The sequence below is a fragment of the Bos grunniens genome, chromosome 2 (assembly GCF_055505025.1).
Source record: "Bos grunniens cultivar Pamir isolate PY7600 chromosome 2, Bosgru_T2T1.0, whole genome shotgun sequence".
Taxonomy (NCBI): domain Eukaryota; kingdom Metazoa; phylum Chordata; class Mammalia; order Artiodactyla; family Bovidae; genus Bos; species Bos grunniens.
This window is the reverse complement of record NC_141166.1, coordinates 30,530,333-30,558,327: the sequence shown is the minus strand read 5'-3', so window position 1 is coordinate 30,558,327 and position 27,995 is coordinate 30,530,333. Positions and strand designations below refer to the sequence as shown.

General features: G+C 43.2%; 1 protein-coding gene, 1 long non-coding RNA gene and 1 other non-coding gene across 3 annotated transcripts; all 3 read left to right on the top strand.

The window, feature by feature from the left end:
• Positions 1-117: 117 nt before the first annotated feature.
• Positions 118-27,781, top strand: ARPC2 (actin related protein 2/3 complex subunit 2). Its single transcript, XM_086340569.1, has 11 exons — positions 118-186; positions 400-481; positions 8,496-8,530; positions 9,753-9,865; positions 13,854-13,899; positions 16,254-16,440; positions 17,034-17,127; positions 22,587-22,713; positions 24,220-24,320; positions 24,629-24,729; positions 27,328-27,781. The coding sequence occupies exons 2-11, from the start codon at positions 408-410 to the stop codon at positions 27,350-27,352; spliced, it is 903 nt and encodes a 300-aa protein (XP_086196695.1). The 5' UTR covers positions 118-186; positions 400-407; the 3' UTR covers positions 27,353-27,781.
• LOC147377855 (uncharacterized) lies at positions 3,255-5,237 on the top strand. The gene is made up of 2 exons (XR_015142145.1): positions 3,255-3,761; positions 5,106-5,237. It is a non-coding gene; the product is annotated as an uncharacterized LOC147377855 (long non-coding RNA).
• Positions 3,258-3,394, top strand: LOC147377856 (small nucleolar RNA SNORA42/SNORA80 family). The gene has a single exon (XR_015153898.1). It is a non-coding gene; the product is annotated as a small nucleolar RNA SNORA42/SNORA80 family (small nucleolar RNA).
• Positions 27,782-27,995: the final 214 nt, after the last annotated feature.

Below are 27,995 nucleotides of genomic sequence, written 5' to 3'. Positions count from 1 at the left end.
CACGAGGGGTCGGAGCGGAAATGGCGCCGCGGGGCCGCGCGTCCGGGCGGCGAGCGGAAGTGGGTGTGAGAGCGGAAGTGGCCGGCTAGAGCCGGGGGCTGGGCGGGGACCAGGCTTGTCGGTGAGGCGGCAGAGGCGGCGGCGGCGGCGGCGGCTCGGCAGGCGGGTTCAGGCTTCAGGGGCCAGGTCGGTCGGGTGAGGGGTGTCTCCACAGTCAGTGCGTGCGCGGGCAGCGCGCAGGTTTTCCCCTTCTCCCACCCCGGTCCCTTTCCCCTTCTTCCCTAACCTCCTACCCCACCCAGCCCCCCTCCTCAAGGGGCAGCAGGGCCGCTCCCTCTGTCCTTTCCTCCCTTACCCACCCTCACCCGCCCTTGTTTCTCCTTCCCCTGTCCGGGGCAGCCGCCGCCATGATCCTGCTGGAGGTGAACAACCGCATCATCGAGGAGACGCTCGCGCTCAAGTTCGAGAACGCGGCCGCCGGGTGAGCGCGCGCCTGGGGCCGGTGGGTGGCGGGGGAGGCCGAGTTGACCCCTAATGATCGTTCAGTCCTCCAGACCCAGAGGAGGGAGGTGGGAGACCTGGGCGGGTGTGGGGACTGCCCCGGCGGGGTTAGACGCGGGAGGTGATTGGGCGCGGTGGGGTGAAGGGCAGAGATGCGTGGGGAGAGGCTCAGAGGAGGGATGCGGAAGCAGTGAGTGGACAGGAGTGCGCGTGCCAAAGGTCAGGAGACCTGTGGGACGTGAGGGGAGCCGGAACTCTCCGCTGGAGGATCCCATTGCCCTCTGGAGCAAGCTGGGGACCACTTCCCTCTGTATTCCCCGTCATTGTTCAGAACCCAAAGAAAGCCTATTTGGGATTCGGTTGGAAGGAGTTTTCAGGAATTCCCAGCACTGGAGGAAGAAAGAAGGTGCCAGGCCCAGATTCACCACCCGTCTTCTCGCTCCCCACCCCCATCTTCTCGTCTAAAGGAGCAGAAGACTGAAGGCAGGTCCTGCCTTGCTGCCGGAAAACCCGTTGATCTCTCTAGTTTTACTTCCCTGAACCCTACTGTTAGAGAGACTGATCATTTTGTTACATTTCTCGAGCAAAGTTAATAGGCCCCCCCATATCCACACTCCTTTCTTACCGCTCTTCTGAGGTCCTGATTCTTTTTTCCCCACTCACTGTCCTCTATCTGGTTATCTTTTAAATCTTTGTACCGTACCCTGGGTCTGTGATTTCTTCTGTAGTCATTCCGGCCCAGATACGCACTTAAAAGCCTCCAGAGTCTATAATAAAGTTCTCAGATAAGACCTGTTTGTTAACCATTGGCCTTTTTAAAAGTGGGCTTTAGGACGTTTCTAAGGCAGCCTTCGGAGTCAGACACAAGAATCAATAGAAGACGACCTCCTCCCCCAAAGCTGCTTTGCTTTTCTAATATAAAATTTAATACATGAACCAAAGAATCGGTTTTAACTTCTAATTTTTGATGGCTTGTGGCTAGTCCCTTTGCCTCATTTCCCCATGTGTGAGGATGGGAACTTCACATCTTGGTTACACAGTTGAGGAAATAGTGCAAACCGTTTCTGGTGAACTGGGAACTAATAATAAAGTAAGTGCTTGGAAGGCCACCGATGGGAGAAGATTGGTAGAGGGAATTTCTAAGTGGACATAATGAACTTGTGGCTTGGAGGCATTAAAAAAAAATACTTACTACCTGCCTCTTAAACTGAATATATTGTCTCCTATCTCTTTTATAAGGCCACGGGTTTTATCTGTAGTACAAAGCACAGCTTTCCTTGAAGTAACACAGTGAGCAGTAGTGACTGTTTCCTGCCAGGGGCTGCAGTTGCTTGTATTTTAGGCTGACTTGCTTCTTGTCTTCCGCCTCACTTACCAGTTCCTTTGCATTTTAAATGTTCAAGCGAATCAGCTTAGTGGCTTATTTTGGGTGATTGCTGTGTACTTTTTTGAGCAGTGTAGCACATAGGAGGAAGTTAAATGAACTTCTGCATTTTCACAGCTTATCTCAAGTGAATTCTCAAGTTTAGACTAGCGAAAAATGAGACCTGGGTGGTTATAAGCTGATCTACAAGATAAATCCTGTGCATTTCAAGTGGAAGCCTGCCTTGTAGTGTAGGAGTACGTTCACATCTGCTTGTTTATTAATAACTTGTGACTCTGAAATGTAGCCCATTATTCATAGCTTCAGCTCTTTTCCTTTTAGAACATTACTCTTAAAAAGAGCTCCTAACTATTTCAGCTGGGAGTAAGTAGTCACACAAGTCTGGAAGGCATAATTTAGAACTTCTCCACTTTTTTTTTTTTTTTTACAAAGTATATGTTGTAGCAATGTTGAATCTTAGGGCATGGCAGCAAATTTTTTTTTTTTTTTTTCTGGCCTGTCTTCCAGTTGAGATGTGACTTTAAGTTAGTTGACTCAGAACATACTCTGCTGAAAATCACCTTGAAAAGAGACCATGATATTTAACCTAACAGGTAGGGTTTTCCTGGGATTGCAAATGAAACACCTAGAAGAAGCCTAGAAGTTTCTAGGCATACTAGTAAGGTGAGGCAGCAGTAAAGCATTTAAGTATTTATCAAGTAGTTAACTACTTATCAAGGTGCATGCCTAGCCAGAACTTTTAGAGAATAATAACTAGTGTGATAATCATGAACATTTACAGGGTTCTCTCAGTGCTCAGCCCCAAACAGGAACAGGAAAGGGGGACCTTTCTAAGAGTATGGCAGCATTACAGAGGACCTAAGGGGGGACACATTTTGGGGTGGAGATCAGAGAAAGATTAAAGAAAGGCAGTAGCTCTAAGGAGAAACCTTTGAGATTGGAAAGGCTTGGCCATTGTGGGAACCTGCTGGGAGAGGTCAGCTCCGCCCTGCTTTTCCCAGTTGGGGAAATGAGGTTCTGTGCAGCCTTCCCCAGAGTGAAACCTCCAGCTCCACAATGCCTGGTAATAGGCAGTTAACTACGTGTGGCTAGTCAGGTTGAAATAAAAAAGTGAATTAAAATAATAAAGCTACCCAGTCACACTAGCCACAGTTCTGGGACTCAGTTGCCACACGTGGTTAGAAGCAGCCAAATGGTGGGCAGCCAGATGTAGGACATTTCCATTATTGCAGAAAGTCCCCTTGGACAGCCCTGTTGCAGCTACTGAAAACGTGAACATGAAGTAGTCTTAAAAATAGTTTTGCGGTATATGTTTCAGAACACAGTAATTTTCCTTTTGAAGTTGATCTTATTTTAAGTGATGCCTCTTGGAGCATGGTAATGGATTTATGGCAGGTCCTCCTCTGTGGGCCTCTCATAGTGTACCCATGCCAGAGTAAATTGCAGCCTCGAACCATTGCCCAGCCTCCTTACTTGTGGGCTGTGAGCACTGAAGGGGGTTGTACAATGTGAAACAAGAAAGAAAAAAAAATGATGCCTCTCAGGTTATCTTGCTGTGTCTTCTTGCCTGTGACATCCTTCGAAAAGTCTATATTTCCTTCAAGTAAAGCAGTTCTGTCATAAATTGCTTAAGAATATATTTGGTCATGAAAACCTTTTAACTTGGAGGCAGTTTTGACAAAGCCTGAGAGCCATTCCAGGCAAATTACTTCTTTTTTTTCCCACCACACTCCTGGGAAGGTGGCTTATTGAAATGATTCCTGTATCCCCACAAAATGATAATTATTGGTAACTTGTTTTCTCAACAGCCTCCAAACTGAGAGACTGTCACTGATTAAGAAGCTGTGCACAACACTGCAGATAACCTCATGTGCAGGTCTTGTCAACACTTTTTTGGTTTTTTTTTTCCCAAGCATTTAGGAATTCTTACTTAGGCTCCCAATTAAAAAAGTACTCTGGCAGTTTAATTTAATTCTTTTGTTACTGTATACACACCAAGAACCTTCATAGCCTCCAAAGCTAGGCTTGTCAACTTCACTCTAGTCTGGAGTGCAAAATTGAGGAAATGCTGTCAGATGCGAATTGCTGTTGATTTTAAGTGCGTACTGGCTCCTTGCCACAGCTGTGCATATTGTGAGGAGCTGTGCTTCTGTGAGGGGGAGTGAAGCTCAGTAGGCAAGCCGTGCCAGTTGGGGTGGGCGAGGACTGTGGGAGGAGAAATTTGAGCGAGGAATAAATTAAATCTTGCTGATACCTTCTCATTCCCAAATATGCTGCATATGTCCTCAGGGAGACAGACTGCTGAGAAGTGATTTGGAATTAGGACATTGTTTAAGCATTTAGAAGAAACTGGATGTAGTGGCTGACTTGCTGAGATGATCTGGTTGGTCTTTTTACCGGTCACTGTAGTCACACACTGCTACCCACTCTGGCTGCCTTGGAACTACTCTGGGCATGAGGCCCAGCACTGTGTTCCTTTTGTGTGTACCAAACCTGCGCCTCTGAGTGGCAGGGTCCATGGTTCTATCATCTTTGTTTCCCCAGAATTCTTACTGTGTAGTATAGTCAGCTTAGTACACTTTTGATGAAGCCAAATAGAATAGTTCTTAGTTTTTTAGGAGTTTATCCTTCTTCTGACATTGTGTGAATCAGCGTTTAGACCCTGTTGTTTTGAGACATGCCTTAAGAGAGTAGGACCACCTCTTACCTAATATGATCCATTTTTGTAGGCTTTGCTCAAAAAGGAGCCTTAGAGAGGACTTAAAGGAGATTAATCAAAAACTTTATGATGAGATAATGAGCAGAATTCAATAATTCCTCTAATTCAGCTCATAGAAACAGTAACTAGAAGAGGGACATAAATGCACAACAAGGAACTGGATGTGTTCAGGAGTAAAAACTCCAAAATCCTTAATGAGAAAAGAGGATTGGATAATAACAGTTGCCAGGAGTTCTTTAGTGACATTTTACAAACTTCTTTAGAAAAAGGAGAGGAAGAAATTTTTTCTGAAGGAATTTAAGAATGGCTCTTGAAACCCATCTGAATGAATTGAGTATATTTTAGTGTCTTGTGCTGTCCTGTCAGTAACCCTGAGGACTTAGCCACCTGGCTTACTGTAGGATTCCAGATATTGCAGCAGTCTGACACTAATATGGTTCTGTTTCTCCTTGTTTTGCTGACCAATTCCCGATTGTTTGACATGGTTTCCTTCCATTTCAGAATGTGCCTGGGTTACAGATAGCAGCTGTGATTTACAATTGACAAAACTGGGGCTCTTGGGAGTTACTGAGGGAGTAGATGGATTCAGCATTGTGTAGGCACCCTTCCCTGGTGATTCCTGACCTTGTTATGGTATGTCACATCTGGGTGAGTGGTCTAGCCTGGAGATCTGCCACTGGGCTGCCCTAAGGGCTGTGGGATCGTTATCTCAGCGTATCTGTAGCTGAGTCATAAGACCTTTGTTGGGAAACTGCCATGTATATAGCTTCTCAGTCCTCACAGCAGCTTTGTGTGGTAGAGGCTTTTAATCTCCATTTTCTAGAAAAGGAACCTTTGGCTTGCCGATGAGTATCATTGTTGTGGCTACAGTAAGCGGCAGAACCTGAGGTAGAGAGTCAGCTCTGAAAGACATGCTTTTTCTGTGATTAATTTACTCTCACTGCCTGAGACAACTATTTGCCCTTTTGGCCTAGGGGCTTCTGTGGTAGCTCAGATAGTAAAGAATCTGCCTCCAATCCAGGAGACCCAGGTTCGATGCCTGGGTTGGGAAGATCCCCTGGAGAAGGGCATGACAACCCACTCCAGTATTCTTGCCTGGAGAATTCAACAGACAGAGGAGTCTAATGGGCTACATTCCATGGGGTCCCAAAGAGTCCCACACGACTGAGTGACATTCTTTTGGCCAGTTAAGAGTACACTTGCTCCCAGACCAATCTTATTCCTGTCTGTGGTTGCTTGTGGTTTAGTCGCTAAGTCATGTCTGACTCTTGAGACTCCACGGACTGTAACGTACAGGCTCTTCTGTCCATGGGATTTTCCAGGCAAGAATACTGGAGTGAGTTGCCATTTCCTACTTGAGGGGATCTTCCAGACACAGGAATCAAACACCAGTCTCCTGTGCTACATGTGGTCTCCTGCATTGCAGGCAGATGCTTTACTAGCTGAGCCACCAGGGAAGCCCTTTATTCCCCAATAGCCCCATGATTTTTAAACCACAAAACACTTGGTCTTGGACTTGAGCCATGGCCCTGTCATGGTATATTTCCCACTCATCGCAGTCCCCTTGTTGGGGACAGAGTTAGACAGAAGCCTAACCCCTAAGTGACTTCTCAGGAGGACTCCTTCAGCCCAGTGCTCTCCTCAACAGCCTGCCTGTCTTCTCTGCAACCTCTGTGCAGCCATAAATAGCAAACTAAAATATTAATGACAATGATTTGACAAATATTCCCAAGTCAGGCAGCAAACCACTTGGTATAGATCTTAGCAACTTCTCCCAGAGGGGATCAGTGCTCAGGGAACTTTATGACCTAGAGAAATGCAAAATTTCAGAGTCAAAATGTTGGAACCCTAAGGTTTTTTATCTACAGTTGATCTTTTTTTGGTCAGTTGATGAAGTGAGAAAGTGAGGAACTCAGTCCTTCTGTGGCCGACTTAAAGCCTAAAGGTTAAAAAAAAAACCAGCCTCCTCCTAAGTGATACAACATGGGCTTTTATAAGCCTCCACCCTGCCTCTTTGGCACAGCCAGCCTTCCTCAGGAAAGTGTGTTTCAGTGCTTCCTCCCGTTGTGCAGCCTCTTAATGTTTCGTTCAAATGAGCCATAGATTAATGTTTCTACTTCTTCCTTTGCTGTTGTTTTTTCTAGAAGTGAGAAATGGTGGTTGGTCATTCCTCGCCTTAGTCACCAAACTACAGTTACAAATGAAAAATCAGAAACAACTTTTAATTTTTATCCAGTTCTTTCCATCGTATCCTGAACTCACTGCTTGTCCATTAAATTTTTATCTAGTTCTTTTCATCATATCCTGAACTCACTGCTTGTCCATAAACGCACTTGATGCTTCGATTCTCAGACACCCAAAGTACTTTTCCTAAGTCACGTATGGATGGCTTTGAAGAAGCAGGGTGGAACTCAGTATGTGATTTGTATAGGTTGATTTTACAATGGGGCTAACATATGTTTAATAGAAGCCAGTTTCCTTGAGAGGTATGGTTTAGCTTTGCAGCAGTGTTTTAACAGTCATAAACCATGTTATTTATTCCGTTATTTCCCAGCAACTCTGGAGGGCAGCTCAGTCTTGGTTCCTTCTGCAGATGAGGGAGCGGAGATAGTAAAAGAGATACACATTTGATGGTGAGGTCTTGAGCAAGTTAGGCAAGAATAAATGTGAAAGTGTGTATATCGTGTCTGCTGGCCCATAAAACAAAGTGGAATCATTTGAGTTACAGGGTGTTAGCTAATAAAACTATGGAGTCTTCATTGGTTTCCTACCATTGGGTTTTGAGGAGAAGTGAGGAAAGCATTTGAAGTAGCTTTTCACTGGAGGTTAATTGACCATTAGTGTTTTTAACTGGATATATGTCATGCTTTCTGGGTTAATAACTCAGCAGCATTTATCAAACAGAAGTCCATGTACCAGGCTCAGCTGGGAATCACATTGAAAGTCGTAGTCCATCAGTGCCTCCCAGGAAAAGTTCTTCCGTGTCTGTTCTCTTGTTTTATCTTTAGCAGTTGTGTAAAGTAGGTAGGATCATTTGTGTTCTCGCATTTTAAAGATGAGTAGGTGAGAAAATGAAGGGATGCAGGCATTAATTTGTCTGAAAACATGATCTTGAAAAGGCTAAAGTTGGAAAACAGGTGTCTTGACTGTTCTCAGTGATTTTGCTCTGTTACTTTGTGCTATACTTTGTATGAAAGTGCAACACTGAAATTTAAAAACAACCACCTCCCCCTCAAAAAAAAACAAAACTAGAGGAGAACCAAAGAGGGCTTCACAAAGGAGAATGGTGTGAGTACTTAGGTGATGAAAGGGAGAGGGAAACACAGTGTAGGAAGACTTACAGATTGTCTTTGAAATGGAATAGGACTGCATCATTCTGTGGCCTGAACTCATCCTTTCACTTTACGTAAATTTAAACGGTTCTGCTCTCTGTTTAGCAGTTTTCCTGCTGAGAGTGCAAGCAAAAGAGGGCATTTTGTGGGTCTATATACAAATGTGTCTATCATGGTCTTAAGGAGTTAAGAATTGAAGATGAGCACCAACCATAGCAGAGATTCGAGCTGCAAAACAAGCTTTTATCTGTCCTTCCTCAGTCTTCCACCATTAGTAAGCAGAGATTCAGGTGCATAAAAAAATGAATTGTGTACCTGGATCAAGGTTGTCTGATCTTAACTAAAGCTCAGGAGCCTTTTGCAAGTCTCCCTGAAGGCAGGCAGCAATGTCATTACCCTTTTCTTGGCTGTGTTGCACAGCACTCAGGATCTTAGTTCCCTGACCAAGGTTTGAACCTGTGCCCCCTGCATTGGAAGCATGGAGTCTTAACCACTGGACCACCAGGGAAGTCCCAGTAATATAGTTAGCTAACTAAAGGACTTTTATTTCATTTTGCAGAAACAAACCAGAAGCTGTAGAAGTAACATTTGCAGGTAAGTATCCTTTATCTCACCTATTAAGAGAAGGCACAACATAAAAAATAGAAAAGAAAATTGTTCCTAAAATAAGCTTTTTTGACGTTTGGGCTCCTATCTTGATTGTCAGATTTTTTTTTTTTTCCTGGCTTTTATTTTAGATCATTATTCATGGATTTAGTGAGCTATATAAAGTTGCCTGCTGATATCTTAGAAGTTTGGGTTTAATTTTGTGGTACAAACTAAGGTTTTTTAAATTTGAAAATATTGTGTTATTATCTTTAGTCATCGTCTTAGTTTGCCTAGCATTTAGAGGAGTAGGGAATTAGAAATATAATCGAGACTTGTTCAACAAGTCAGAGAGAAAGGTTACTGCTTTCTTTTCCCTAGAAAGAATTGGGTATTGACACTACTCACTTGCTCTGTGAACTTTGAGGCCGTTGGTCACGCTGTTTATTAATAAAATGGGAATGCTTGACCAGGTGATCTTGGAAAACTTTTTGCAGCTCTGAAGAGCTCTGACTTGGAGGCCAGGCACCATCCTCTTCCCCTCCTGCTAACTAGCAGTGCCAGAGCTCCCTAAAGTAATGACACTCAGCCCCAGGTTTCAAGAACTTAAGAGCTAGCCAAAAACACTGTGTGAGCCTTGTGTGAATCCTAATTCAAATAAGACAACAATAATTTTTTTTTAATTCTTGAGATAATATTTCAGTGCTTGACTGGACATTTAATTTTTTTTTTAATTTAGGCATGACAGTGGAATTGGGGTTATGTTTTTTTTTAGACATGTATTCTGAAATATTTGTAGGTGAAGTGACGTGATGTGTAGGATTTGCTTCAGAATAAATCATTGGGAAGGGCTGTGTCTAAGTGAAAACAAGGTTGGCTATATGTTGATTAATTGTTGAAGCCATGATGAGAATAGGGGTTCGTTGTATATTATATTTTTATACATGTTTCAGATACATTGCAATAAAGGTTTGTTTGTTAAATTCTTTCAGCATAAAGTGATGATTAAAGTAAAAATAGCTTGGTAGTTTTAGAGAAAAGAGATGAGTACTCAATAATTCTGATCTCAGTGTTTCTACTGATTTTCCACATGGATTTTAAATGAACGTCATTTTACTTACATGCCTACTTGTAAGGGAGACTTCCTTGTGCCCTGCAACAGGTAGGCAGGCACTTTGAGATGTTACTCCCTATTCCCAAGTTAAGCAAGATTATTTGCCTCTCCTGGCAGATTTTGATGGAGTCCTCTATCATATTTCAAATCCTAATGGAGATAAAACAAAAGTGATGGTCAGTATTTCTTTGAAATTCTACAAGGAACTTCAGGCACATGGTGCTGATGAGGTAAGTTCCACATCACTTTTCCTTGGGAGTCTTGTTTCCTCCTCACCTTTTCCTGGCAATTTGCCACTCCTGGAAGATCCACGGCACTGAGTCATCCACGCTGGCACTGGCCACTCTGGATGGCTTGCTCACCTAACCAGGGGCTCTTGACTTCATTTCCATTAGTCGTAAAGAAGGGTGTTTCTCAGAACGGGTTTTGGTTCTCTGCTTGACTGCTTTTTACACTGAAGAAATAAAGATGTTCTCTAACCAGTGAAAACAAAAACAGATTTAGTTCTCAAAAAATGTAGCAAGGAATACTTTTCCTTGACCAATACAAAAATAGCTATGGCAAGACTGAGATGGATTCAGTTCTATTTCTGTTACATTGTGAAGCAGGTATATAACCTCTAGTCTGTTTCAAGTTTACAGGCTTAATTTCTCATTCTAGAAATTTAGGAACAAATCTGCCCTTTACACTTTTTAATTTAATGCTCTTTAGAACTGGCCTCTGTATCTCTTGTTCCTTACGACTACCTTAGGGGAAATAAGAAAGGGTGTCCATGTGTTCAGAAACTCTTGGTGGCCATGCTTTATTCACTGGCTTCTTTCAATAGATTTGGTTCCTGTTGAACTGTATTTGCTCTGGGGAGAGCCATTTATGGAAGAAAGAAAATGTTATTACACTAGTGTGTGCACGTTGTGGTTGGGTCTCAAAGCAGGAAGTATGACTCAGTTCCTGAATCAGTTTTCAAGTATCTTCTAGTTTGAACAGAGTAGGTTCTCCTTAATGTGGTAAATGAAGATACAGCCATTTCTATTTTCTTTCTGATTGAGAGTAATAGTAGTTTGTTATTTTTTTTAAGTTTATGTATTTTTAATTGAATGATAATTACAGTATTGTGTTGGTTTCTGCCATACCTGAGCATGAATCAGCCGTAGGTATACATATGTCCCCTCTTGAACCTCCCTCCCACCCCCTACCCCTTCCCACCCTTCTGCGTTGTTGCAGAGCCCCATTTTGTGTTCCCTGAGTCATACAGCAAATTCCCATTGGCTGTCTATTTTATATGTAGTAGTGTATATGTTTCAATGCTACTGAGAGTAGTAGCTTTTAACTTATTTAAAATTCATGTGATGAAAGAGCTGTTTAACAAAAGCATATGATCAAAATCTTGATACTAAAAACTAAAATTAATGTTAACCAAGCCAGATATCAAGAGCCATACACAGTCACTTCCCTTACTTCTTCATATGCAATTGGTTTGCCCTGGAAGTTCAAAGGAACAGCTAAAACCTCTGATTTTGCCTCAAGTTCAAGAGAAGAAGAATGGTTTAGAGAATTTGCATTCAGGGTTATTTTACCTGAAAAGAAAGAGCCTCAGGAGAAAGACTTAAGTCTTTGAACGCATTTGAAAGATTACTAATGTAAGTGAGACCGGCTAACTCTTTACCAGATGAAGATCAAGAGGAAATAAATGGCAGTTAAGGTGGCCCTGCTTTAATGAAGTAGAAGACAACTACCTAGAAAGAATATTTCTTTGAAATGTTGAACATTTGAACAGATAACTGAAAACCTGTGCGATTATTCCCCCTAGACCTTCCCCTCTCTAAAGACGGTGCAGTAAGAACACTCCTTGGGAGGGAGAGAAAGTGTTAAGCTAGATTTCTTAAATCTCTGTTCCAGTCTGCTTTCCTTACAGTGAAACTCCAGAATACATTGCTATTCTTGTAGCTATCACAAGGGTCAGAGAAGCAGCCCACTCAAGTGGGTGGAATAGGTAACATTGGCTGTGTTGCAGCAGAGTGCAGGGTAAATGGCTCCCTACGTTGGTTAAACAGTAACCAGTGTGTGATAACCACAGGAAGCTTGTTACTTTGTCACAGGCCTTTTTTCAAAGCAGAAAGCCTCAGCTGCCAGGTGGGAAGGTCTGATTTCCTGGTATCAGGTTGGAAGAGGGGGCACAAAGTGAATCAGTTAAAAGTGCAAGTGACGTGAACTAGGAAGCGTTGGCTGGTTTTGCCAAGAGGAGGGAGCAGAGGAGTTGAACCTGGTATAATTTTGGTTCTAAGAACCACTTAGATCTCAGAATATTAACTTAGTATCTTGGGCTTAAACTGAATAACTTGGAACCTAAACTAGGAGCTGTGGTTTCTCCCGCATCTGATTTTCCCTTCCTCCAAATACACATAGTACAGAATTGCAGATAGTTAAAATTACTAATGGGACATGGGTGCTACTTTTTTTGCCCTGAAATGATTTAGGAGAAGTGGTATATGGGACACCTAAAGTCAAATCTCTGTGCCACCAGTAGGTTCTATGACCTTGAACCTCTCCCTTCAGCTCCTCTTCTGTAAGAGATACCTCACAGTGGGTGTGTGTCACCACATAGGAACTACATGTGGCATTCCTTACCCTTTGCCTTTACATAAACAAGTGTGATCACTGATTCATGCTGTGAAGTCCACCCTGCTGTCCAGGTTTTACATGTTGAGACTTTCTTCCAGCTGTAGGATAATGGTTAAATAAATATGTGGAGTACTAAAAAATATTTAAGAATGAGGAGAAAGAATGTACTATATGATAATTCTTTAAAATGGGACATGAAATAAATGGTTTGCTCCTGGTTTGTATATCGTATGTGTTTTAAAAACCTGGAGAGAACACTGAAACTAAGATTAAAAGAAAAGCATTGACGTTTGCTCAATCTGTTATCTGAGTCCCCAGATGCTGGAGCTGGGCTCTGAGATGACAGAAGCGGACCAGACGTGGCCCTGCTTAAATGGGCCTCCACTCTAGTACTGCCTGTGTCCTTAGTGCTTTTCTCTGGCTAGTGAGATTCTTCAAAACACACACACCACTCTTATAATTAAAGCAAGTTTGTGCTTTTGTTCACTTTTAACTTGGTAACTTATCTTAGATTTGAGTACCTCTTTTTTTGGTATTCCAGAAAATACAAGAGGGTCGTTATTAGTATATTTGTGGTGACACCGTTAAAAATTGGATGCATAGAGACAAAATCCCACAGCCTGTTATACGACTGGGGGTTAGTATTGATATATTGGCCTCAATTCTGCCTTCTTGTGGAATAATGCTGACTCCTTCCCTCCCTAAGTTCAAGATTTTAATGAGACAAATAATAAGACCTGTCTGTGTCTTGCCTCTAAAACATAATAAAGACTATTAAATACCAAGAGGTTATTGAATTCTAGTGACTTTAATTTTTCTCTCTCTCCAAATAACTGCCTTTCTCCTGCTTAATGTGTCAATAACATTTAAGTCAGAACTGTTCCTTCCCAAATAAAAAGACTGATTCTTAAACCATGTCAGCCTCAGAGCAGTTCCTACCAGGAAGAGCAATCATGCCGGCAGAGAAAAAATAAGAAGGTGTAAAAGGGACTCTTGTTTTATCATTTACTGGAAAAAAAGCTGGAAAATAGCCAGCTGTAAGGATTGGTTTTGAGAAAAAAACATTTAGAGAGTACACCCTTCTGTGGACCCCCATAGTATAAATAACTGGCTAAGATTGAATTATCCGTTGCTTTTTAAAGCATTCAAGATAAGCAGGCTAACCAGAATCAGTTCCTGACAGTTCTGGTTTTACTGTTTCATTCACCTGAGTTAGTGGTTTGGCCTATATTTGGTTGATAACTAACATGATCAATTCTCACTTTAGTTCGGCATTCTTTTACTCCCTTGGAGGAAAAAAAGGGTAATTATGTGCAATATAAGATCTGGAGGAGAACAGACCATATAAAGGGGGTGACCAAGTGCTAACCTTTTGGAGTTAATCGAAGTTCTGTGAGTAATTTGTTTGATAACTCAGATAAATCTTCTTGGCTCCCTGTATCCTATTTCCCATTCGCCTTTTGAAAGTTAGGAAGAATGCTGGCTTAGGAAAAACTTGGCATGCACAGTCCTTTGAAAATAATGAAATTCTCATGGTCTTTGAATTAACATACTTGTTGATATGTATTTGTATAACATACTTGTTTTTCTATTTTCTAGTTATTAAAGAGGGTGTACGGAAGTTACTTGGTAAATCCAGAATCAGGTATGTAGTAATGTGAATGGCTGTGGAATGACTTGGAAAGAGATTCGTCCTGTTTGTGCCATGCCTTTTTTAGCCAACGGATTTTGTTTAAATGTTACTTATTTATGAGTATTTCTGCATGAGTTCAGGTCCCACTTCAGCTGTCTCCATAAACATAGCTTTTAAGGGGCTTTGCGTTGTCCAGTAATGGATACACGTTTGGTGTAGTCGCACAGAGAGTTGATGGATGCTGTTTGTAACATTTATTGGGTAAGATCTAATGACTCTTTGTTAATGTTTCAGCCAGAGGGCCACCTTTGTGTGCCCGTAGTGATTAACATGGCTTTTGAGAAGATTAAGCCAATATTGATTCTCCCTCCCAGCCCCCAGTAACACCTTTGTACACTGCACATTTGGAGAAGGAAGAGGAATATTCACAGCTATTTTCACATTTTCAAATAGAAATTTCAGCCCCTGTAATCCATTCTTCTAATCAGTGATCTGTGCTTCCTTGGTTAGAAGAGCTATGTTACACAGCTTTAAAGGAAGCTTAAAGAGGAAAAAAACTGAACAGTATTTTTATCCCTATGATTAAGTAGTAGTTTCGAATTCTGAGGCATCTATAGCCAGACCCCATAGTGAGGACCAAGTTGTAAGACTGCTTGAATGTAATATTTATTACTCAGATCCTATGACTGGTACCTTGACTTAAATCTTTCTAAAAAGGAAAGTGTATCTGTCTCTTTTTAACAGTGGTTAGTTTAAAAAAAAGGCACCTCACCTGCTCATTAGAATACCTTCCCTTGACTCTTATCTGCTGTTTTGGAAACAAAGTATCTAATAAAGAAAAGTGCCTTCCAATGTAACTTGTTACTTGGAGTGTTTGTCTATGAGAACTTTGTACTCCATAAAGAATACTGAAATTTATTATTCCCCAAATTGATGGTACAAACATATCTCAGAAATAAAAGCCAAAAGATAAATAACAGTGTAGGCTCTAAGAAGAATCGGGGAATTTCAGAAAGAAAAATAACTAGAGCAGAAAAAGCATAAAGGAACCCTTGGCTGTGCTTGTCACCACTCAGATCCTAAAATCTATCAGAACAAGCAGAGTGTGACCTGGATTTTTCCTATGGGTTTATCTAGACAAGTTTGGAAAACTCGGCTGGCCATACTAGATTTTACTTTTCTTCACATCGTGTTTTCTTCATCATATTGGAAGCCATACTGAAGTCTGGCTTCAGTTATAGTTTTATTTAGTTTGTTTTATTTGGCTTCTTAAAACTAACAAACCCCAGCTTTAAATATTTTCTTCTTCTTTTTTTTTAATCTAATCTTGTGGTCCATTTGTTTATCTGGTTTTCAGGTACCCAAAATGGAAGGCTGATTGATATTATTTAATACTGGAGTGCCAAGAATGTGCTAAACCCTGTCTAGAACAGAGATTTAGATAGCCAGTTGATGCTCTCAGTGAGGATAGATCCAACAAAACAGACCTCAGGAATGCTCTTGGAAAAATACTAAATGGTAACAAAGTATAAAGGTCTAAGAAACTCAGAAATGTGTAGTCTGTACAGTTCCTGGTACAATTATTCCCATCATCTGTTTAGAATATGAAATGATCCTCAGTGATGGGCAGATATTTTTGCAAAATCATTTACAGGTTTTTGGGCAGGTATAAGTCATTCAATTACATAATAAAGCATCCTAGGCACTTGGCTTCTTTGAACCTTTTTTTCCCTCTAAAGTGAGAAAAACTATATCTGGCCTATTTCATACAACTTATATGGCGATTAAATGAAGTAAAATGTTTTAAAACACTTGGAAAATTTTACAGTGTACACAAATAAATCTTTTGAGGTGTATTCAGATTTTTTTTCCGTTTTGGGTTTTTGCCATATTTCCATTCCCAGGGCTTATAGTGGCATGCAGGCAGGTATATTTTTTTATCAAAAAGCAACCAAGCTGCTCACCATGTTGGCACTTGGCATGATAAACCGTCAGAGAAAAATATGAAACTCATTAATAGGTTGTTAGCATATTCAGCCTGCTTTCACGATTGTGTCTGGAACATTAAATTTCTAAAAGTTCCAGGATTATGACTTCCTCCCATTCCTTATTTGTAATCAGTCATCTTTGATACTGATTTAGATTTTTGCATGGTATCTGTTAATTAGCTATATGTATTTACAGTAATTTTATAAGAATTAAGGTTTTTATTTCACTTCATTTGCCCTTTGAGGAAGATGGGAGTGGATTGCATTCTCCTTAGGTTAAAAGTATGGACACTGAGACAAAATAAAATGCCATTTGAACCCAAAAAGCTTTTTTTTTTTTTTAAATATATCTACTGGGTGTTTTTTCCCCTCCTCCAGGATACAATGTCTCTTTGCTATACGACCTTGAAAATCTGCCTGCATCCAAGGATTCCATCGTGCATCAGGCTGGCATGTTGAAACGAAACTGTTTTGCCTCTGTCTTTGAGAAATACTTCCAGTTCCAAGAAGAGGGCAAGGAAGGAGAGAACAGGGCAGTTATCCATTATAGGGATGATGAGACCATGTGAGTATAGAGAGAATTTGGTCCTAAAACTTGGTTGTGGCTGTCACATGTGCTTACCAAAAGATATTCAGCTAAGTCAGACCTTAGACTATATTGTGTGAAGCCCCCCAAAGTGTCTTTCTCATAAAATTCTTTAACCCAGGATGTAGATGGTGTGGCGAAGGAGAAGGCCACTTCTCCTTATCTACAGAAAGTTGGAAAAAGATAAAAAGAGAATCTAGCACTTCTTTAAGGCACTAACATTTTGAGTCCCCTTCTGTAATTTAGCTAAGTAATCAGGAGGCAGAGGGTAACTATAGGTTCTAAGAAATATTTTTTAAAGTGGGGTTCTGAGAATCAACTAACTCTGGACTCCATACCATATAGACAAGTTGATAACGTCCACTTTGGGTGCTTTTCATCTCTTGCCTCATGTAAAGTTTGCGTTTATTCTACTGACTTCGTGGCCATAATTATTCAGTCTCACTAGCACACCTTGTATTATGAATTAAAAGGTTTATGATGGCTTTACCCTCCTGCTTCACTTGTAGATCAAGTTCTTGGCAAAACCCTGTTCTGATTCTGTACTTACTCGTGAGTTTTGTTCCCCTCAGGTATGTTGAGTCAAAAAAAGACAGAGTCACAGTAGTCTTCAGCACAGTGTTTAAGGATGACGACGATGTGGTCATTGGAAAGGTGTTCATGCAGGTATGGAGCAGACATCTTGGGGCAGAGAGTAGGGGGACCATGGCCTAGTGACTTACACCTTGGCATCAAAGAGACTTCCCTTGTGGTGCAGTGGCTAAGATTACTCACTCTCAATGCAAGGGGGCCCAGGTTCGATCCCTGGTCAGGGAGCTAGATCCCACATGCCACAACTAAGACCCAGCACAGCTAAATAATAAATAAGTCAATATTTTTTTAAAAAGATAAGAACTGGCAGCCCTATTGATGTTGAAACTTGATTTAGTTAAACAGTCCCCCATCAAACTCACTGATTTTTTTTTTTTCCTTAGTGGTTTTAGCCCTTTTGCAGGACTGAACTAGAGTTGATTCAGACAGTAACGAATCTACCTGCAGTGTGGGAGACCTGGGTTCAATCCCTGAGTTGGGAAGATCCCCTGAAAGAGGATCCCCTGGAGTGGCAGCCCACTCTAGTATTCTTGACTGGAGAATCCCCATGGACAGAGGAGCCTGGTGGGCTACAGAACGGGAGTCACAAAGAATCAGACATGACTAAGCAACTAAGCATAGCACATAGTAACAAAATGACTGAATATGAAGCATGCTTCCTGCCATGGGGTCTTTGATTTAAAGCTTGATCCTGTTTCCTGCCCGCTTAAGTTTTCTTAAAGCTTCTAGCAAGGTCTGTTGGCTTGGCTTATTAGTCCTAAAGTCTTTTCAGAATGGAGTCTAGAGAAAATTCTTAGGTGGTAGGTAATGCATTAATAGTGTAGAGTTGTCAAACTGGCAGTGAAGAGAATGGGCCTGAGTTTGGCTGAGGTCCCCACGGAGCACCCTCAGAAGCAGCTCATCCGCTAGAAGAGTAGTGGGGGTTAGCAGAACATTTTGTAATTGGATTTCTGGTGTGGTTGGACTCGGGTCTGACACAGTACAACCACTGTGGCTTTGTCATGCTGTCTGCTAACCAGTTGCTGGCTTTAGGACATGAGCTCTCACTGGTGAAGTATCCTGGCTGGTTTCTTATGAGACAGCTCAGCATTCAAAGTCTAGTACAGAAGTTAAATTAAAAAAAAAAACAAAACACAACTTTGTTCATTCTGTTCTTTGGCAGGGTAATGAAATTTAAGAATTCCAGGACAGAACCTCTTTTGCCAGGTTGAGTTGAAAAATAATTGTGCTTAATATAGTGAGAATACTTTATGTGTAGGCATTCTGAGTGGCTAGGGAAATCTTCAAAAGGGATATTCTCCATTTGACCATCTGTAGTGGCTTTTTGTGTTAAGCTAATTTAATCAGAAACTAATTTTTTTAGTCCCCATGCAGAAAAATTGGAATATTGACACAGCATTTGAGAGTACTAAGCTTTCAAAAGTGTATGGTTGTGCACATACCTAAGACATATGTATGTCTTAGGTCCTAAATGTAAACCTCAGACAGGCATTTCATGTGTTTTTATGCAGAATTGACAGGGGAATTAAATGCAGTAGCTCAGAAATTGGGCTAAATCCAGACTGACAACCTAATTTTAAAACCTATGAAGTATATATTTAGATTTGGCTGGTTTTTTTACCAGTCTTCTTCCATTTTATTCCAGACAACATCTTAACTTATTTTTATACTTTAAACAGATCTTGTCTTGGAGAGTGTACTGGAGATTTGTTCCTTAGAAGAATTTTGAGTATTCTTTTTTGCATGTGAACTTAAACACTCTCCCTCAGAGTCCATGTGGTGGGACACTTGTCTAAAAGGGAAAAGAACATCTGCATTTTTGTACCGGCAGTGTCTCCAGTGAGTGACAGGCCTGGCCTCATGTGAAAAGGCAATGCCCAGGAAGCCGTCTGCCTTTCCTCCCTCTCTAGACTCAGAGGCAGTGGTAATTTAACTTGAAATGACCTTAGTAATGTGGACTTATTTTGCTGGTTTTCCCCTCCAAAATAAATCAAGCACTGTCCTAGGCCTAGTTATTTTAAATTTCTGGGGAAAAGGAGGATGGTGGATGCCTAGCCTAGAATGCTGTGACCGGGGAGGCTGGTCGTGGTCACTTGTCTGCCTGCTGTGGGTCCTCGTTTCCCATGCCGACATGCACGTCCAGCCTAGTCAGGATGCCATCCCTCCCTTATCATTTGGCAGGCTGACTTGGAGGGATGCTTATTGCTGTCATTTGGAAAAAGACAGGGAGGGGCCATTCCCCACTCTTATGGATATGCTAGTGCTCGGCTTTGAAGGCATATGAGCTGTGAGCATCAGAGAAAACCTGGTAGATGTTATCGTTTCAACACTCATTACGTGAAAAGCAATAGTTACCCTTTCGGAGATTGGTGAACTAAAATTGTTTGTATTACTAGATCTTTAAGTTAGTTCAGTAGGTAAGAGAAATTAAGTGGAAGCCACTGGTTACTATATGTTCAGGGACAAGACAAACACAATTTTCCTCGTAGGCAGTAGTGAAGATGTCATTTTGAGGATCCTTGCTGCCTGTATACATGTGGGATTATACCTGTGGGATATTTTCCTGAACTGAGGACCCTGAGGCAAAGTGAATAATTTTAGTAGCATTGCCAACCCCTTCTCCACAGAGGTTATGCCATTTCCCTCCCACCTCCAGTGCATGAGTGTCCATTTTCCCAAAGTGGTGTTGAACTTTTGGATTTCTACCAGTCTGACAGGTTAAAAATGGTGTCTGCTTTCTCTTATGAACAAGGTCAAACTTTTTTTTTTTAATGCTGAAGGCTAATTTTTTTTTTGTCTTTTCTTGTGAGATGTCTCTTGATGGCCCCTACCCATTTTTCTATTGGGTTATTGATCTTCTCAGTTTCTTCATGTACTTGGGAGACTGGCCCTTTTTCTGTGATAAGAGTTGCAGATTTTTTTTTTCCAGTTAGTCATTAGACTTCTTTTTTTCCAGTTAGTCATTAGACTTCTTGGGTTGTTTTTGTTGTTTGGTTTTCCCTCATGTAGAACTTTATTTTCATGTAGTGAAATTGATCAACCTCTATGGCTTCTAGATTTTGAGTCATAGTTAGAAACACCTTCCCTACTGAAAGGTTGTAAAGAAATCTACCTGCATTATTTTCCTTGTGTTTTTATACTTTCATATTTTATGTGTAAATCTTACTACTTATGTGTAGTTTCTCTTGGTGCATGATATGAAAAGTGGAGCCATCTTTTTTTCTAAGTGACCACTGCCTGTCCCAGTGGCAGCTACACTACTGGTTTAAGATGCTGCCTTTATCATATACTTAATTTCTGTATATATTTGGGTTTATTCTGAGCTTCTGTGGTCAGTTATGCTTTGATGGAAGAAAGAAATGATATTGTGATGCCCCAAAGAGAGAAAAAGGAAGAAAAAAGAGGCAGTATTGCTGATACATAAGTAACAAAGACTCTAAGGCAAAAAGCTGCTGGGTTGGTGGGTTTACTGGCTTTTAAGTGTTGTGTAAGAGAGAAAAACCGAGGAGAAACAAAGGCAGGAGATTGCCTGAATTACAGCCCCGAGTCAGGACATTGTTAACCAACTCCGAAATGTATCACTCTTCATGTACAAAACTGAGAAATGCTGCCAGGTCACCACGGGTTTACAGATACTCCGTCTGGTTGTGAACGCCACATGTACCAGTGAACTGGAGCGTTCAAGAAACTTAAGAAACACAAGAAAGTGCTGGCAGGCAGTTTTTATCTGTTCTCCCCGCCGGGGGCTAAAAGAGAGAAACTGATAGAAGTTAGAGAAGGTCCCAACCCAGTTGCAGAATGAAAGGTATTTTCTAGAGGAGGGCAATTTCAGCAGCTTTGCTTTAAGGATTTTCGTTTTGAATTATCTTGAATCCTTCCCTCCCTCTTCAGATATTTTTCCTTTGGGGATCAAAGTTCAGAGGGGAGCCCACCTAACCCAGTGATGTTATTTCCCACCAACCTTTGGAAGCTACACAAGGAGTTCAGGAGGCAGGGGGTGAAACAGACGAGCTCCCCGACTGGGCATTAGACCTCCTCAGGTAGTATCCTTCCTTCACACATCTGCTGCTGAGGGCTTGCCCGTCAGTGTGTATCCTCCTGCTGCGGGTGAAGTGCAGTCCCTGCTCCTTCTCATACAGTGTGCTGACACTGTCAGCTAGGGAAGTGGTACTTTCTTTCTCATTCTTGTGCTAGACAGTCTCTTTTAAGGGCAGAGGACTAGATACAGAGATGAATAAAAGAATCCTTGACTTGAGGAGCTTAAAACCTGGTAGGGAAGCCAGATGCATTCATGAATAGTGAAATATCACAGTAGAGGTTTGCAGAAAAGCCATGGGAACCCCCACAGGAGAGCAACTAGCTGTGCCCAGGCTGTTGGAGAGAGTGTTATATCTGGGCAGCAGTAGAAAGAACGTTGTAGACTAAAGGGCTGTATAACTTGCTCTCAGTACTCTCAGGAAACTCAGGGACCTTGGAAAACTTTTGATTCCATCCTTCTGTCCTTCAGAGAGTTTAAACCCTAGGTTTTACTGGCATTGCTGAAAAGTCCAGTCCTGTTATTACGGATCTGAGTTGAAACGGGGATGCCTCGTATCACTTACCTGTTTATACAGGAATGTATGGATTGGGAAAGCTTGAGACATGGGGGTTAGGACAGGGAAGAATGGCTTGGTTTTGACATCCTTAGGCATTTTTCTGTAGTTTGCTGAGGGTGGATACATTTTGTCAAGGGTGAGCTCTTACTTGAGCTCCACTTGATATCTTAATCAAATTTCCTGAAAAATACAACCTCCTTTCATATTAAATCAAAAGAAACTAATAAACTGTCATCCTTATCCTGAACGTAATCTGGTTCTCTCAGTGCTTTGCAATTTGTTGTCTATTTAGCCTCAGAAGTAATTTTATCATGCATATTTTTCCAAAACAAAAGAAGAGGATTAACAGTGCTTTTCTCTGCTCTTTGAAGATCGGACTTGTTAAGTACTTTGTGATCTCTCCTCTTTGAATCTGAAGTGCACTGATGGCAGCCAACACTGGTAATATTTCACGTTGTGCTGTGCTGAGTCGCTCAGTCATGTCTGACCCTCTGCGACCCCATGGACTGTAGCCCACCGGGCTCCTCTGTCCATGGGGATTCTCCAGGCAAGAATACTGGAGTGGGTTGCCATGCCCTCCTCCAGGGGAATCTTCCCAACCCAGGGACTGAACCCAGGTCTCCTGCATTGCAGGTGGATTCTTTACCATCTGCGCCACCAGGGAAGCCCAAGAGTACTGGAGTGGGTAGCCTATCCCTTCTCCAGGGGATCTTCCCGAGCCTGGAATCGAATCCACCTGCATTGCAGGTGGATTCTTTACCAGCTGAGCTACCAGGGAAGACCAGTATTTCACATCAGGTGTCATTTATTTTTAGCCTCTGCCAGTCAGAGGGCTCAGAGGTCACATCCACAGGGCAAACCCCAGAGCATAGGTTGCTGTTCTTGCTGTTCGTCTCACACCAGATTCTCTTCTGGTTGCTTTTTGCTTCATCCTGGCAGGAGTTCAAAGAAGGACGCAGAGCCAGCCACACAGCCCCACAGGTCCTCTTCAGCCACAGGGAACCTCCCTTAGAGCTGAAAGATACCGATGCCGCCGTGGGTGACAACATTGGCTACATTACCTTCGGTGAGCTGGGCAGGGTTGCTGCATTTGCATACCTTGGTGGGTTCATACTGCAGTTGAAATGGGGCTGAGTGGCAAAAGCAGGTGTGCCAGAGTGTTCCTGTTGCCGGTGCCATGACTATAGGAGGCATGTCATGGGGCACTAATATAAGTCATGTGCTATTTTTATTTTTATACAGTAGTCATTTTCCTTTTTTCCCTGTTTTATCTAAATCCTCAGGAAAAAAAAAAAGGGTAGCCTGGTGTGAAGTAGGAGGGGTTAGGGCCACTTAAGCACTGCGTAGCAGCTGGTTGGGGTTCTCTGTCCTTTGGCGCCTGTTGGGTTTTTTTGCTCATTAGACCAGAGCTCTAGCCGAGATTCAGTTACCCACTTTCCCTCTGGAAAGATTCATATCCACCCCTCTCACAGTTTGCTTCAGCCTAGTGATCTGGTTCATTGATAACAGCTGACAGTTTAGAATCGCAGCTCATACACACACTGACCCTGACAACACTAAAATGTCCCCTTTTCTGAAGTTCTTTAAGTCACCAGAGTGCTGAAGATGCATCAGTTTATTGGAGATAAGCGGGTTGATTAACCAGGTTTCCTTAAGTCTAGTCTACATGTTTTTTTGGCGGGAGGGCACGTTACTCTCTCTGAGGTTGGGACAGCCTGTTACAGTTTAATTAGCAATGTCTCTCTTTGTGGTACATAAACTGATGGTGAACTTACAGTCATTAGCATCTCGGGACCTCTGCAGTATAGTTATCTCCTGGCCTGGCGCTCTTTTCTCTTGAGAGCAAGTTGACACACAGTGGTCCCACCCTTTCTTAGGAGGCATTTCATTTTGTTTCAACAAAACCTGATACTCAAGGACTTTGCTGATGCTGAGATCACTGAGTAGGGTAGATGCAGAAGATAGAGGGGATTCCCAGGAGCCAGAGGGAGAGGCGTGCAGGTCTGCCCAGGTGTGAAGCTGAGTGACTGACTGCTCAGGACTTCATGGGGCCAGGCAGTGGCAGGGGCTTTTCTCAGCCCCCAGCCAAAGCAACTCATCTTGCCATTCCTCCTCAGGAGTGCTCAGGTTCTTTCCCTTCCTGTTTGGTATTCACCACAGACTACATGATCCTCTCTGGATCTAGTTTCTCTGAACGCTTACTCTGCTTCGGCACCAAGGGCCTACAACAGGCAGGCTTTGTTCTCTAATCCCCATTGCTCCAGAGTCTACCCAGGTAGCCAGTTGTGTCATTTTCTAGAGGGACTTCTGAGAAGCAGGAGCTAGTAGACTTCGCAGTGCACAGCCGGAGAATCCAGACCCGGAATGAATGCCAGGACCAAGCCCTTTGCCGAGGGAGCCCTGGTTTTCGGCCATGGTCTCCTCCATTTGCACTCCCTGGCAGAAAACCCTAATGAAACAAGTGACCGTCCCAAAGCAGGGCCAGATGGGAGCTGCCGGTAGGCTGCTGGTCTTTCCACCCTTTGGCATTGGTGTAATTAGACCTTGACACCCTGTCTGTGCCCCCACCCAGTGCTGTTCCCTCGCCACACCAACGCCAGTGCTCGAGACAACACCATCAACCTGATCCACACGTTCCGGGACTACCTGCACTACCACATCAAGTGCTCGAAGGTGAGTGAGAGCAGCCACAGCATCGGTGCTCCGGGCCATCCTCTCCGCCAGAGCTCATGGCATAAAGTCCCCTCTGGTCCAGGCTGTTGCTAGGAACTCTACAGAGATGGTTCTAGACGCTTTGAATCATGGCCTTTTTCCATCTCTCTCACTCCATAGTAGAGAGATGAATATATGCTTCCTTGCACAGCCCTATGTCAACCCCAGGGTGGATGTTCCCAGACCTTTCTGATAATTTCCGCTACTTAGAGCAAAGCTGTCTTTCTGGAACGTGACTCTGCTTCAGTATCCATTGTGTTTGCCTCCAGGCCTATATTCACACACGTATGCGGGCAAAAACATCCGACTTCCTCAAGGTGCTGAACCGTGCACGCCCAGATGCCGAGAAAAAGGAAATGAAAACAATCACGTGAGTAGAACCATCCTGCAACAGGACTGCCTTCCTCTCCTAAGCTTGCCAAGGAGGTCATGGGTGTTGGTGACCCAGGTGTCTGGGCAGTGGCTGCAGATGAGATGGGCAGTGGGGCGCCTATAGCTGCCTGGCAGACTAAAGATGGGACAAACAGGTTTTCACATCTGAATGGGCCTCCTTGTTTCCACATCTCTGTGATCGAGGAGAGTGGCTGCTAGAAAGAAACACAGACCTTTTTACCAAGATGAACTATGTTTTCTTTGGGTCTGAGTTGAGAAGCCTATCTTAACTGTCTTGATGATGTCTTGTAGAAATGGAATAATCTGCTTGAGGACATTTAGTTGCATAAATAGGCCTGGAACTATTCCAAAGCATTCTTTTTCCTGGTCCGAGTCTTGGCCGGAATTTTGCCTAAAGAGGAGGTCAACTTTATCTGAGATAGAGATGATGAGGAGATCCCTAAAGGGTGCAAGACACTGTCCGCAGTAGAGCAGCATGGTCGAGGGCCTGGGGGTTTGGTTCTGTGTCAGATGCCAAACCTTGGGACCCCCTCTGGTAAGGTTTAGGCCATCCTGTTCTCCAAGTAGAGTAATGGGTGCTGGTCTCCTATCACTTGTTCCCATTGAATTAAACATCTTGAGGTGAACTAAGCCTCCCCACAACCCACACAGCCATTTCCAGCACCCCACACTCTTGGGATAACCTTCTATAGGTATGTTGTGCCTAGGCCTTCCAGCTCCTTCCCTTGGCCCCTTCTACCAAGCTAGTTTTTGCTGCCATTTAAAAGATGAGAGAGGGTCTGACTCTCGGGTGCCTGGGCAGAATGCTTTTAATCTCAGAAGCATCAGACATTTATACAGAGCAGTGTAAGTCATCCCTGCCTTCTATACTTGAGAGGCTGCCTGTCTCACTAGGAAATTGATACCAAAGACCTTTCTCTAGAATAGCTCTTCCCACTGCCCAGAGCCAGCAGAGTGTTCAGTCCACAGCTGGATCCTCTGCTTAGAGAGAAGTGCCCACGTGCCATGGCAACACAGTGGCAGCATCGTTCCTTCTACTTTTCAGCTTTGTGGCACAGCCTAAAATGGGCAGAACTCGAAAGGTGGGGAGGCAGGGAAGGTGTGTCCTGGGGGGCACGTGCTCTTGCTGCCCTGCAGACTCATACCTCCATCATGGAGTTGACAAGTTTCCCTTTCCTTTCCCTGCTTGCTTCTCTCACTCACACCATTTTGGTGACCCTGAATGTGAGGCAGCCAATTTTGTGCCACTTTCAGGGCCCCATTCAGTAGAGGCTAGGAGGTGAGCCAGCAGCCAATACAGCAGAAGGCAGCCTGACCCGCCAGCCTGTCGCCCACCAAACGGGGGGGCTGGGCGTCATAAATAGTCAGGAACTTCTGTCGCCTTCAGCCCTGTAACTGCCTGTCCGTTGAGGAGAAGCGCCCACCAGGCAGCCACTACTCAGTGTCTCCCCACAGGGCTTCTCCCCTGGTTCCGTCACACAGCTCGGCAGCCTTGGAGTGTGGGGTTACTGCAAAGCAGGTGCAGTGGAAGGCAGGAACAACTCCCTGTCCTGATGGGGGACTAAGAAAAGATGAGTCCTTGAAATGAGCCAGTCGTCCATAAACTTCCTTCCTGGAACTTAGGGAGAGCAGCTTTTCCTTTTTCCATCCTGTGACCCCTCTTTGGCAGAGGTGAGTCCCAGAAAGGAGAAGCAGGAGGTAAAGAACCCTGAAAACCAGATTGAGTTCCCAAAGCTAAGCAGGAGAAGCCAGGACCCCTCTTCTGCTCTGGGTTCTTAGAACCTGGACCAGCATGAAGGAGGGTGGCAACCCTTCTGTGATCAGAAGCCAGCCATCAGCACCCCACAGAGCTCTGCCAGAATTGAGCTTTCTATTTGGGGAATGGATAACAAATATTTTAGCTTCATCTGTGGTAGGGTAAGACATTCCAGAGAGGAAAATCTTAGTTCCCGTAGTCCTCTGCTCTAGCTTCCAACCAGGCTTCCGTGCCAGATAGGTACCCTCCATCTTTGGGAACCATTCCCAAAGTTGGCCTTTTTAGAATGCTGGGTAGGACAGGACACACCAGCTCAGGAGCCTTAAGCGAGGCAAGTGTTTTGTGACTGAGTGTAGTCACCGTATGACAACACAAAACACGCTTAAACTTGGAAAGTTTGGAGGGTTGCTTCTTCTGACACACTGGCCCCATGAGGAAAGATTTAAGGAACTGCTGTCTGCTAGGCTGAAAAAGTATAAGCTGTGTTAGGAGGACCCCAAATTCTTTTACTCAGAAGAGGGTTGAGACCAGTCTAAAAGGCAGGTAGATCTAGGCCATCCAGAAATTGTGGGCCAGTGATTCTCCTGTCTAACTTGGTATATTTACTGTCCTCATGGGCTTATTACTTGGTACCCTGAAGTATTCAATAGGAAGAAAGAGCTGATGGGTTGTTTCTGTGAAAGCTGGGCCTTAACCCTTGCCTGGAGTTCCCGAATACCTCTGCTTGAGAAACATTGACCCCATCTCTAGTGCAGAGCCATGGGGTGGATGGGAAGGTGAGCAGAAACTAACCTTCACACTTAATCTCTGCTTTTGAAGGGGGAAGACGTTTTCATCCCGCTAACTCTTGGGAACAGGAAGAGGAAGCGGCTGGCAACTGAAGGCTGGAACACTTGCTACTGGATAATCGTAGCTTTTAATGTTGCACCTCTTCAGGTTCTTAAGGGATTCTCCGTTTTGGTTCCATTTTGTACACGTTTGGAAAATAATCTGCAAAAACGAGCTGTGCTTGCAAGGACTTCATGGTTCCCAAGAATTAAAAGAAAAAAAAGAATTCCACTTGATCAACTTAATTCCTTTTCTTTATCTTCCCTCCCTCACTCCCCTTTCCTGCCCCTTCTTTTCCAAGCTGTTTTGCTTTGCAATATGTTACTGGTAATGAGTTGCAGGATAATGCAATCTTAACTTGTTTTCTCTAAGTATTTGAGTTCAAAACTCCTGTATCTAAAGAAATACGGTTGGGGTCATTAATAAAGAAAATCTTTCTATCTTACATGAGAATTCACTTGGTTTCTGGACTGGGAGTCCAAAAAAAAAAAAGGAGGGATGAAGGATACATCAATACTGCCCTTGAACCTGCAAACATGCACTGGAGAAGCTCAGGTTCAGGAACCACCCCCACCCCCACCCTCCCTGTAGAGGGGGGAGAGGCTCACTGGTAAGCTCTTAGTTGGCATTTCTAAGTAAACTTTATGCACTGCAAAGCT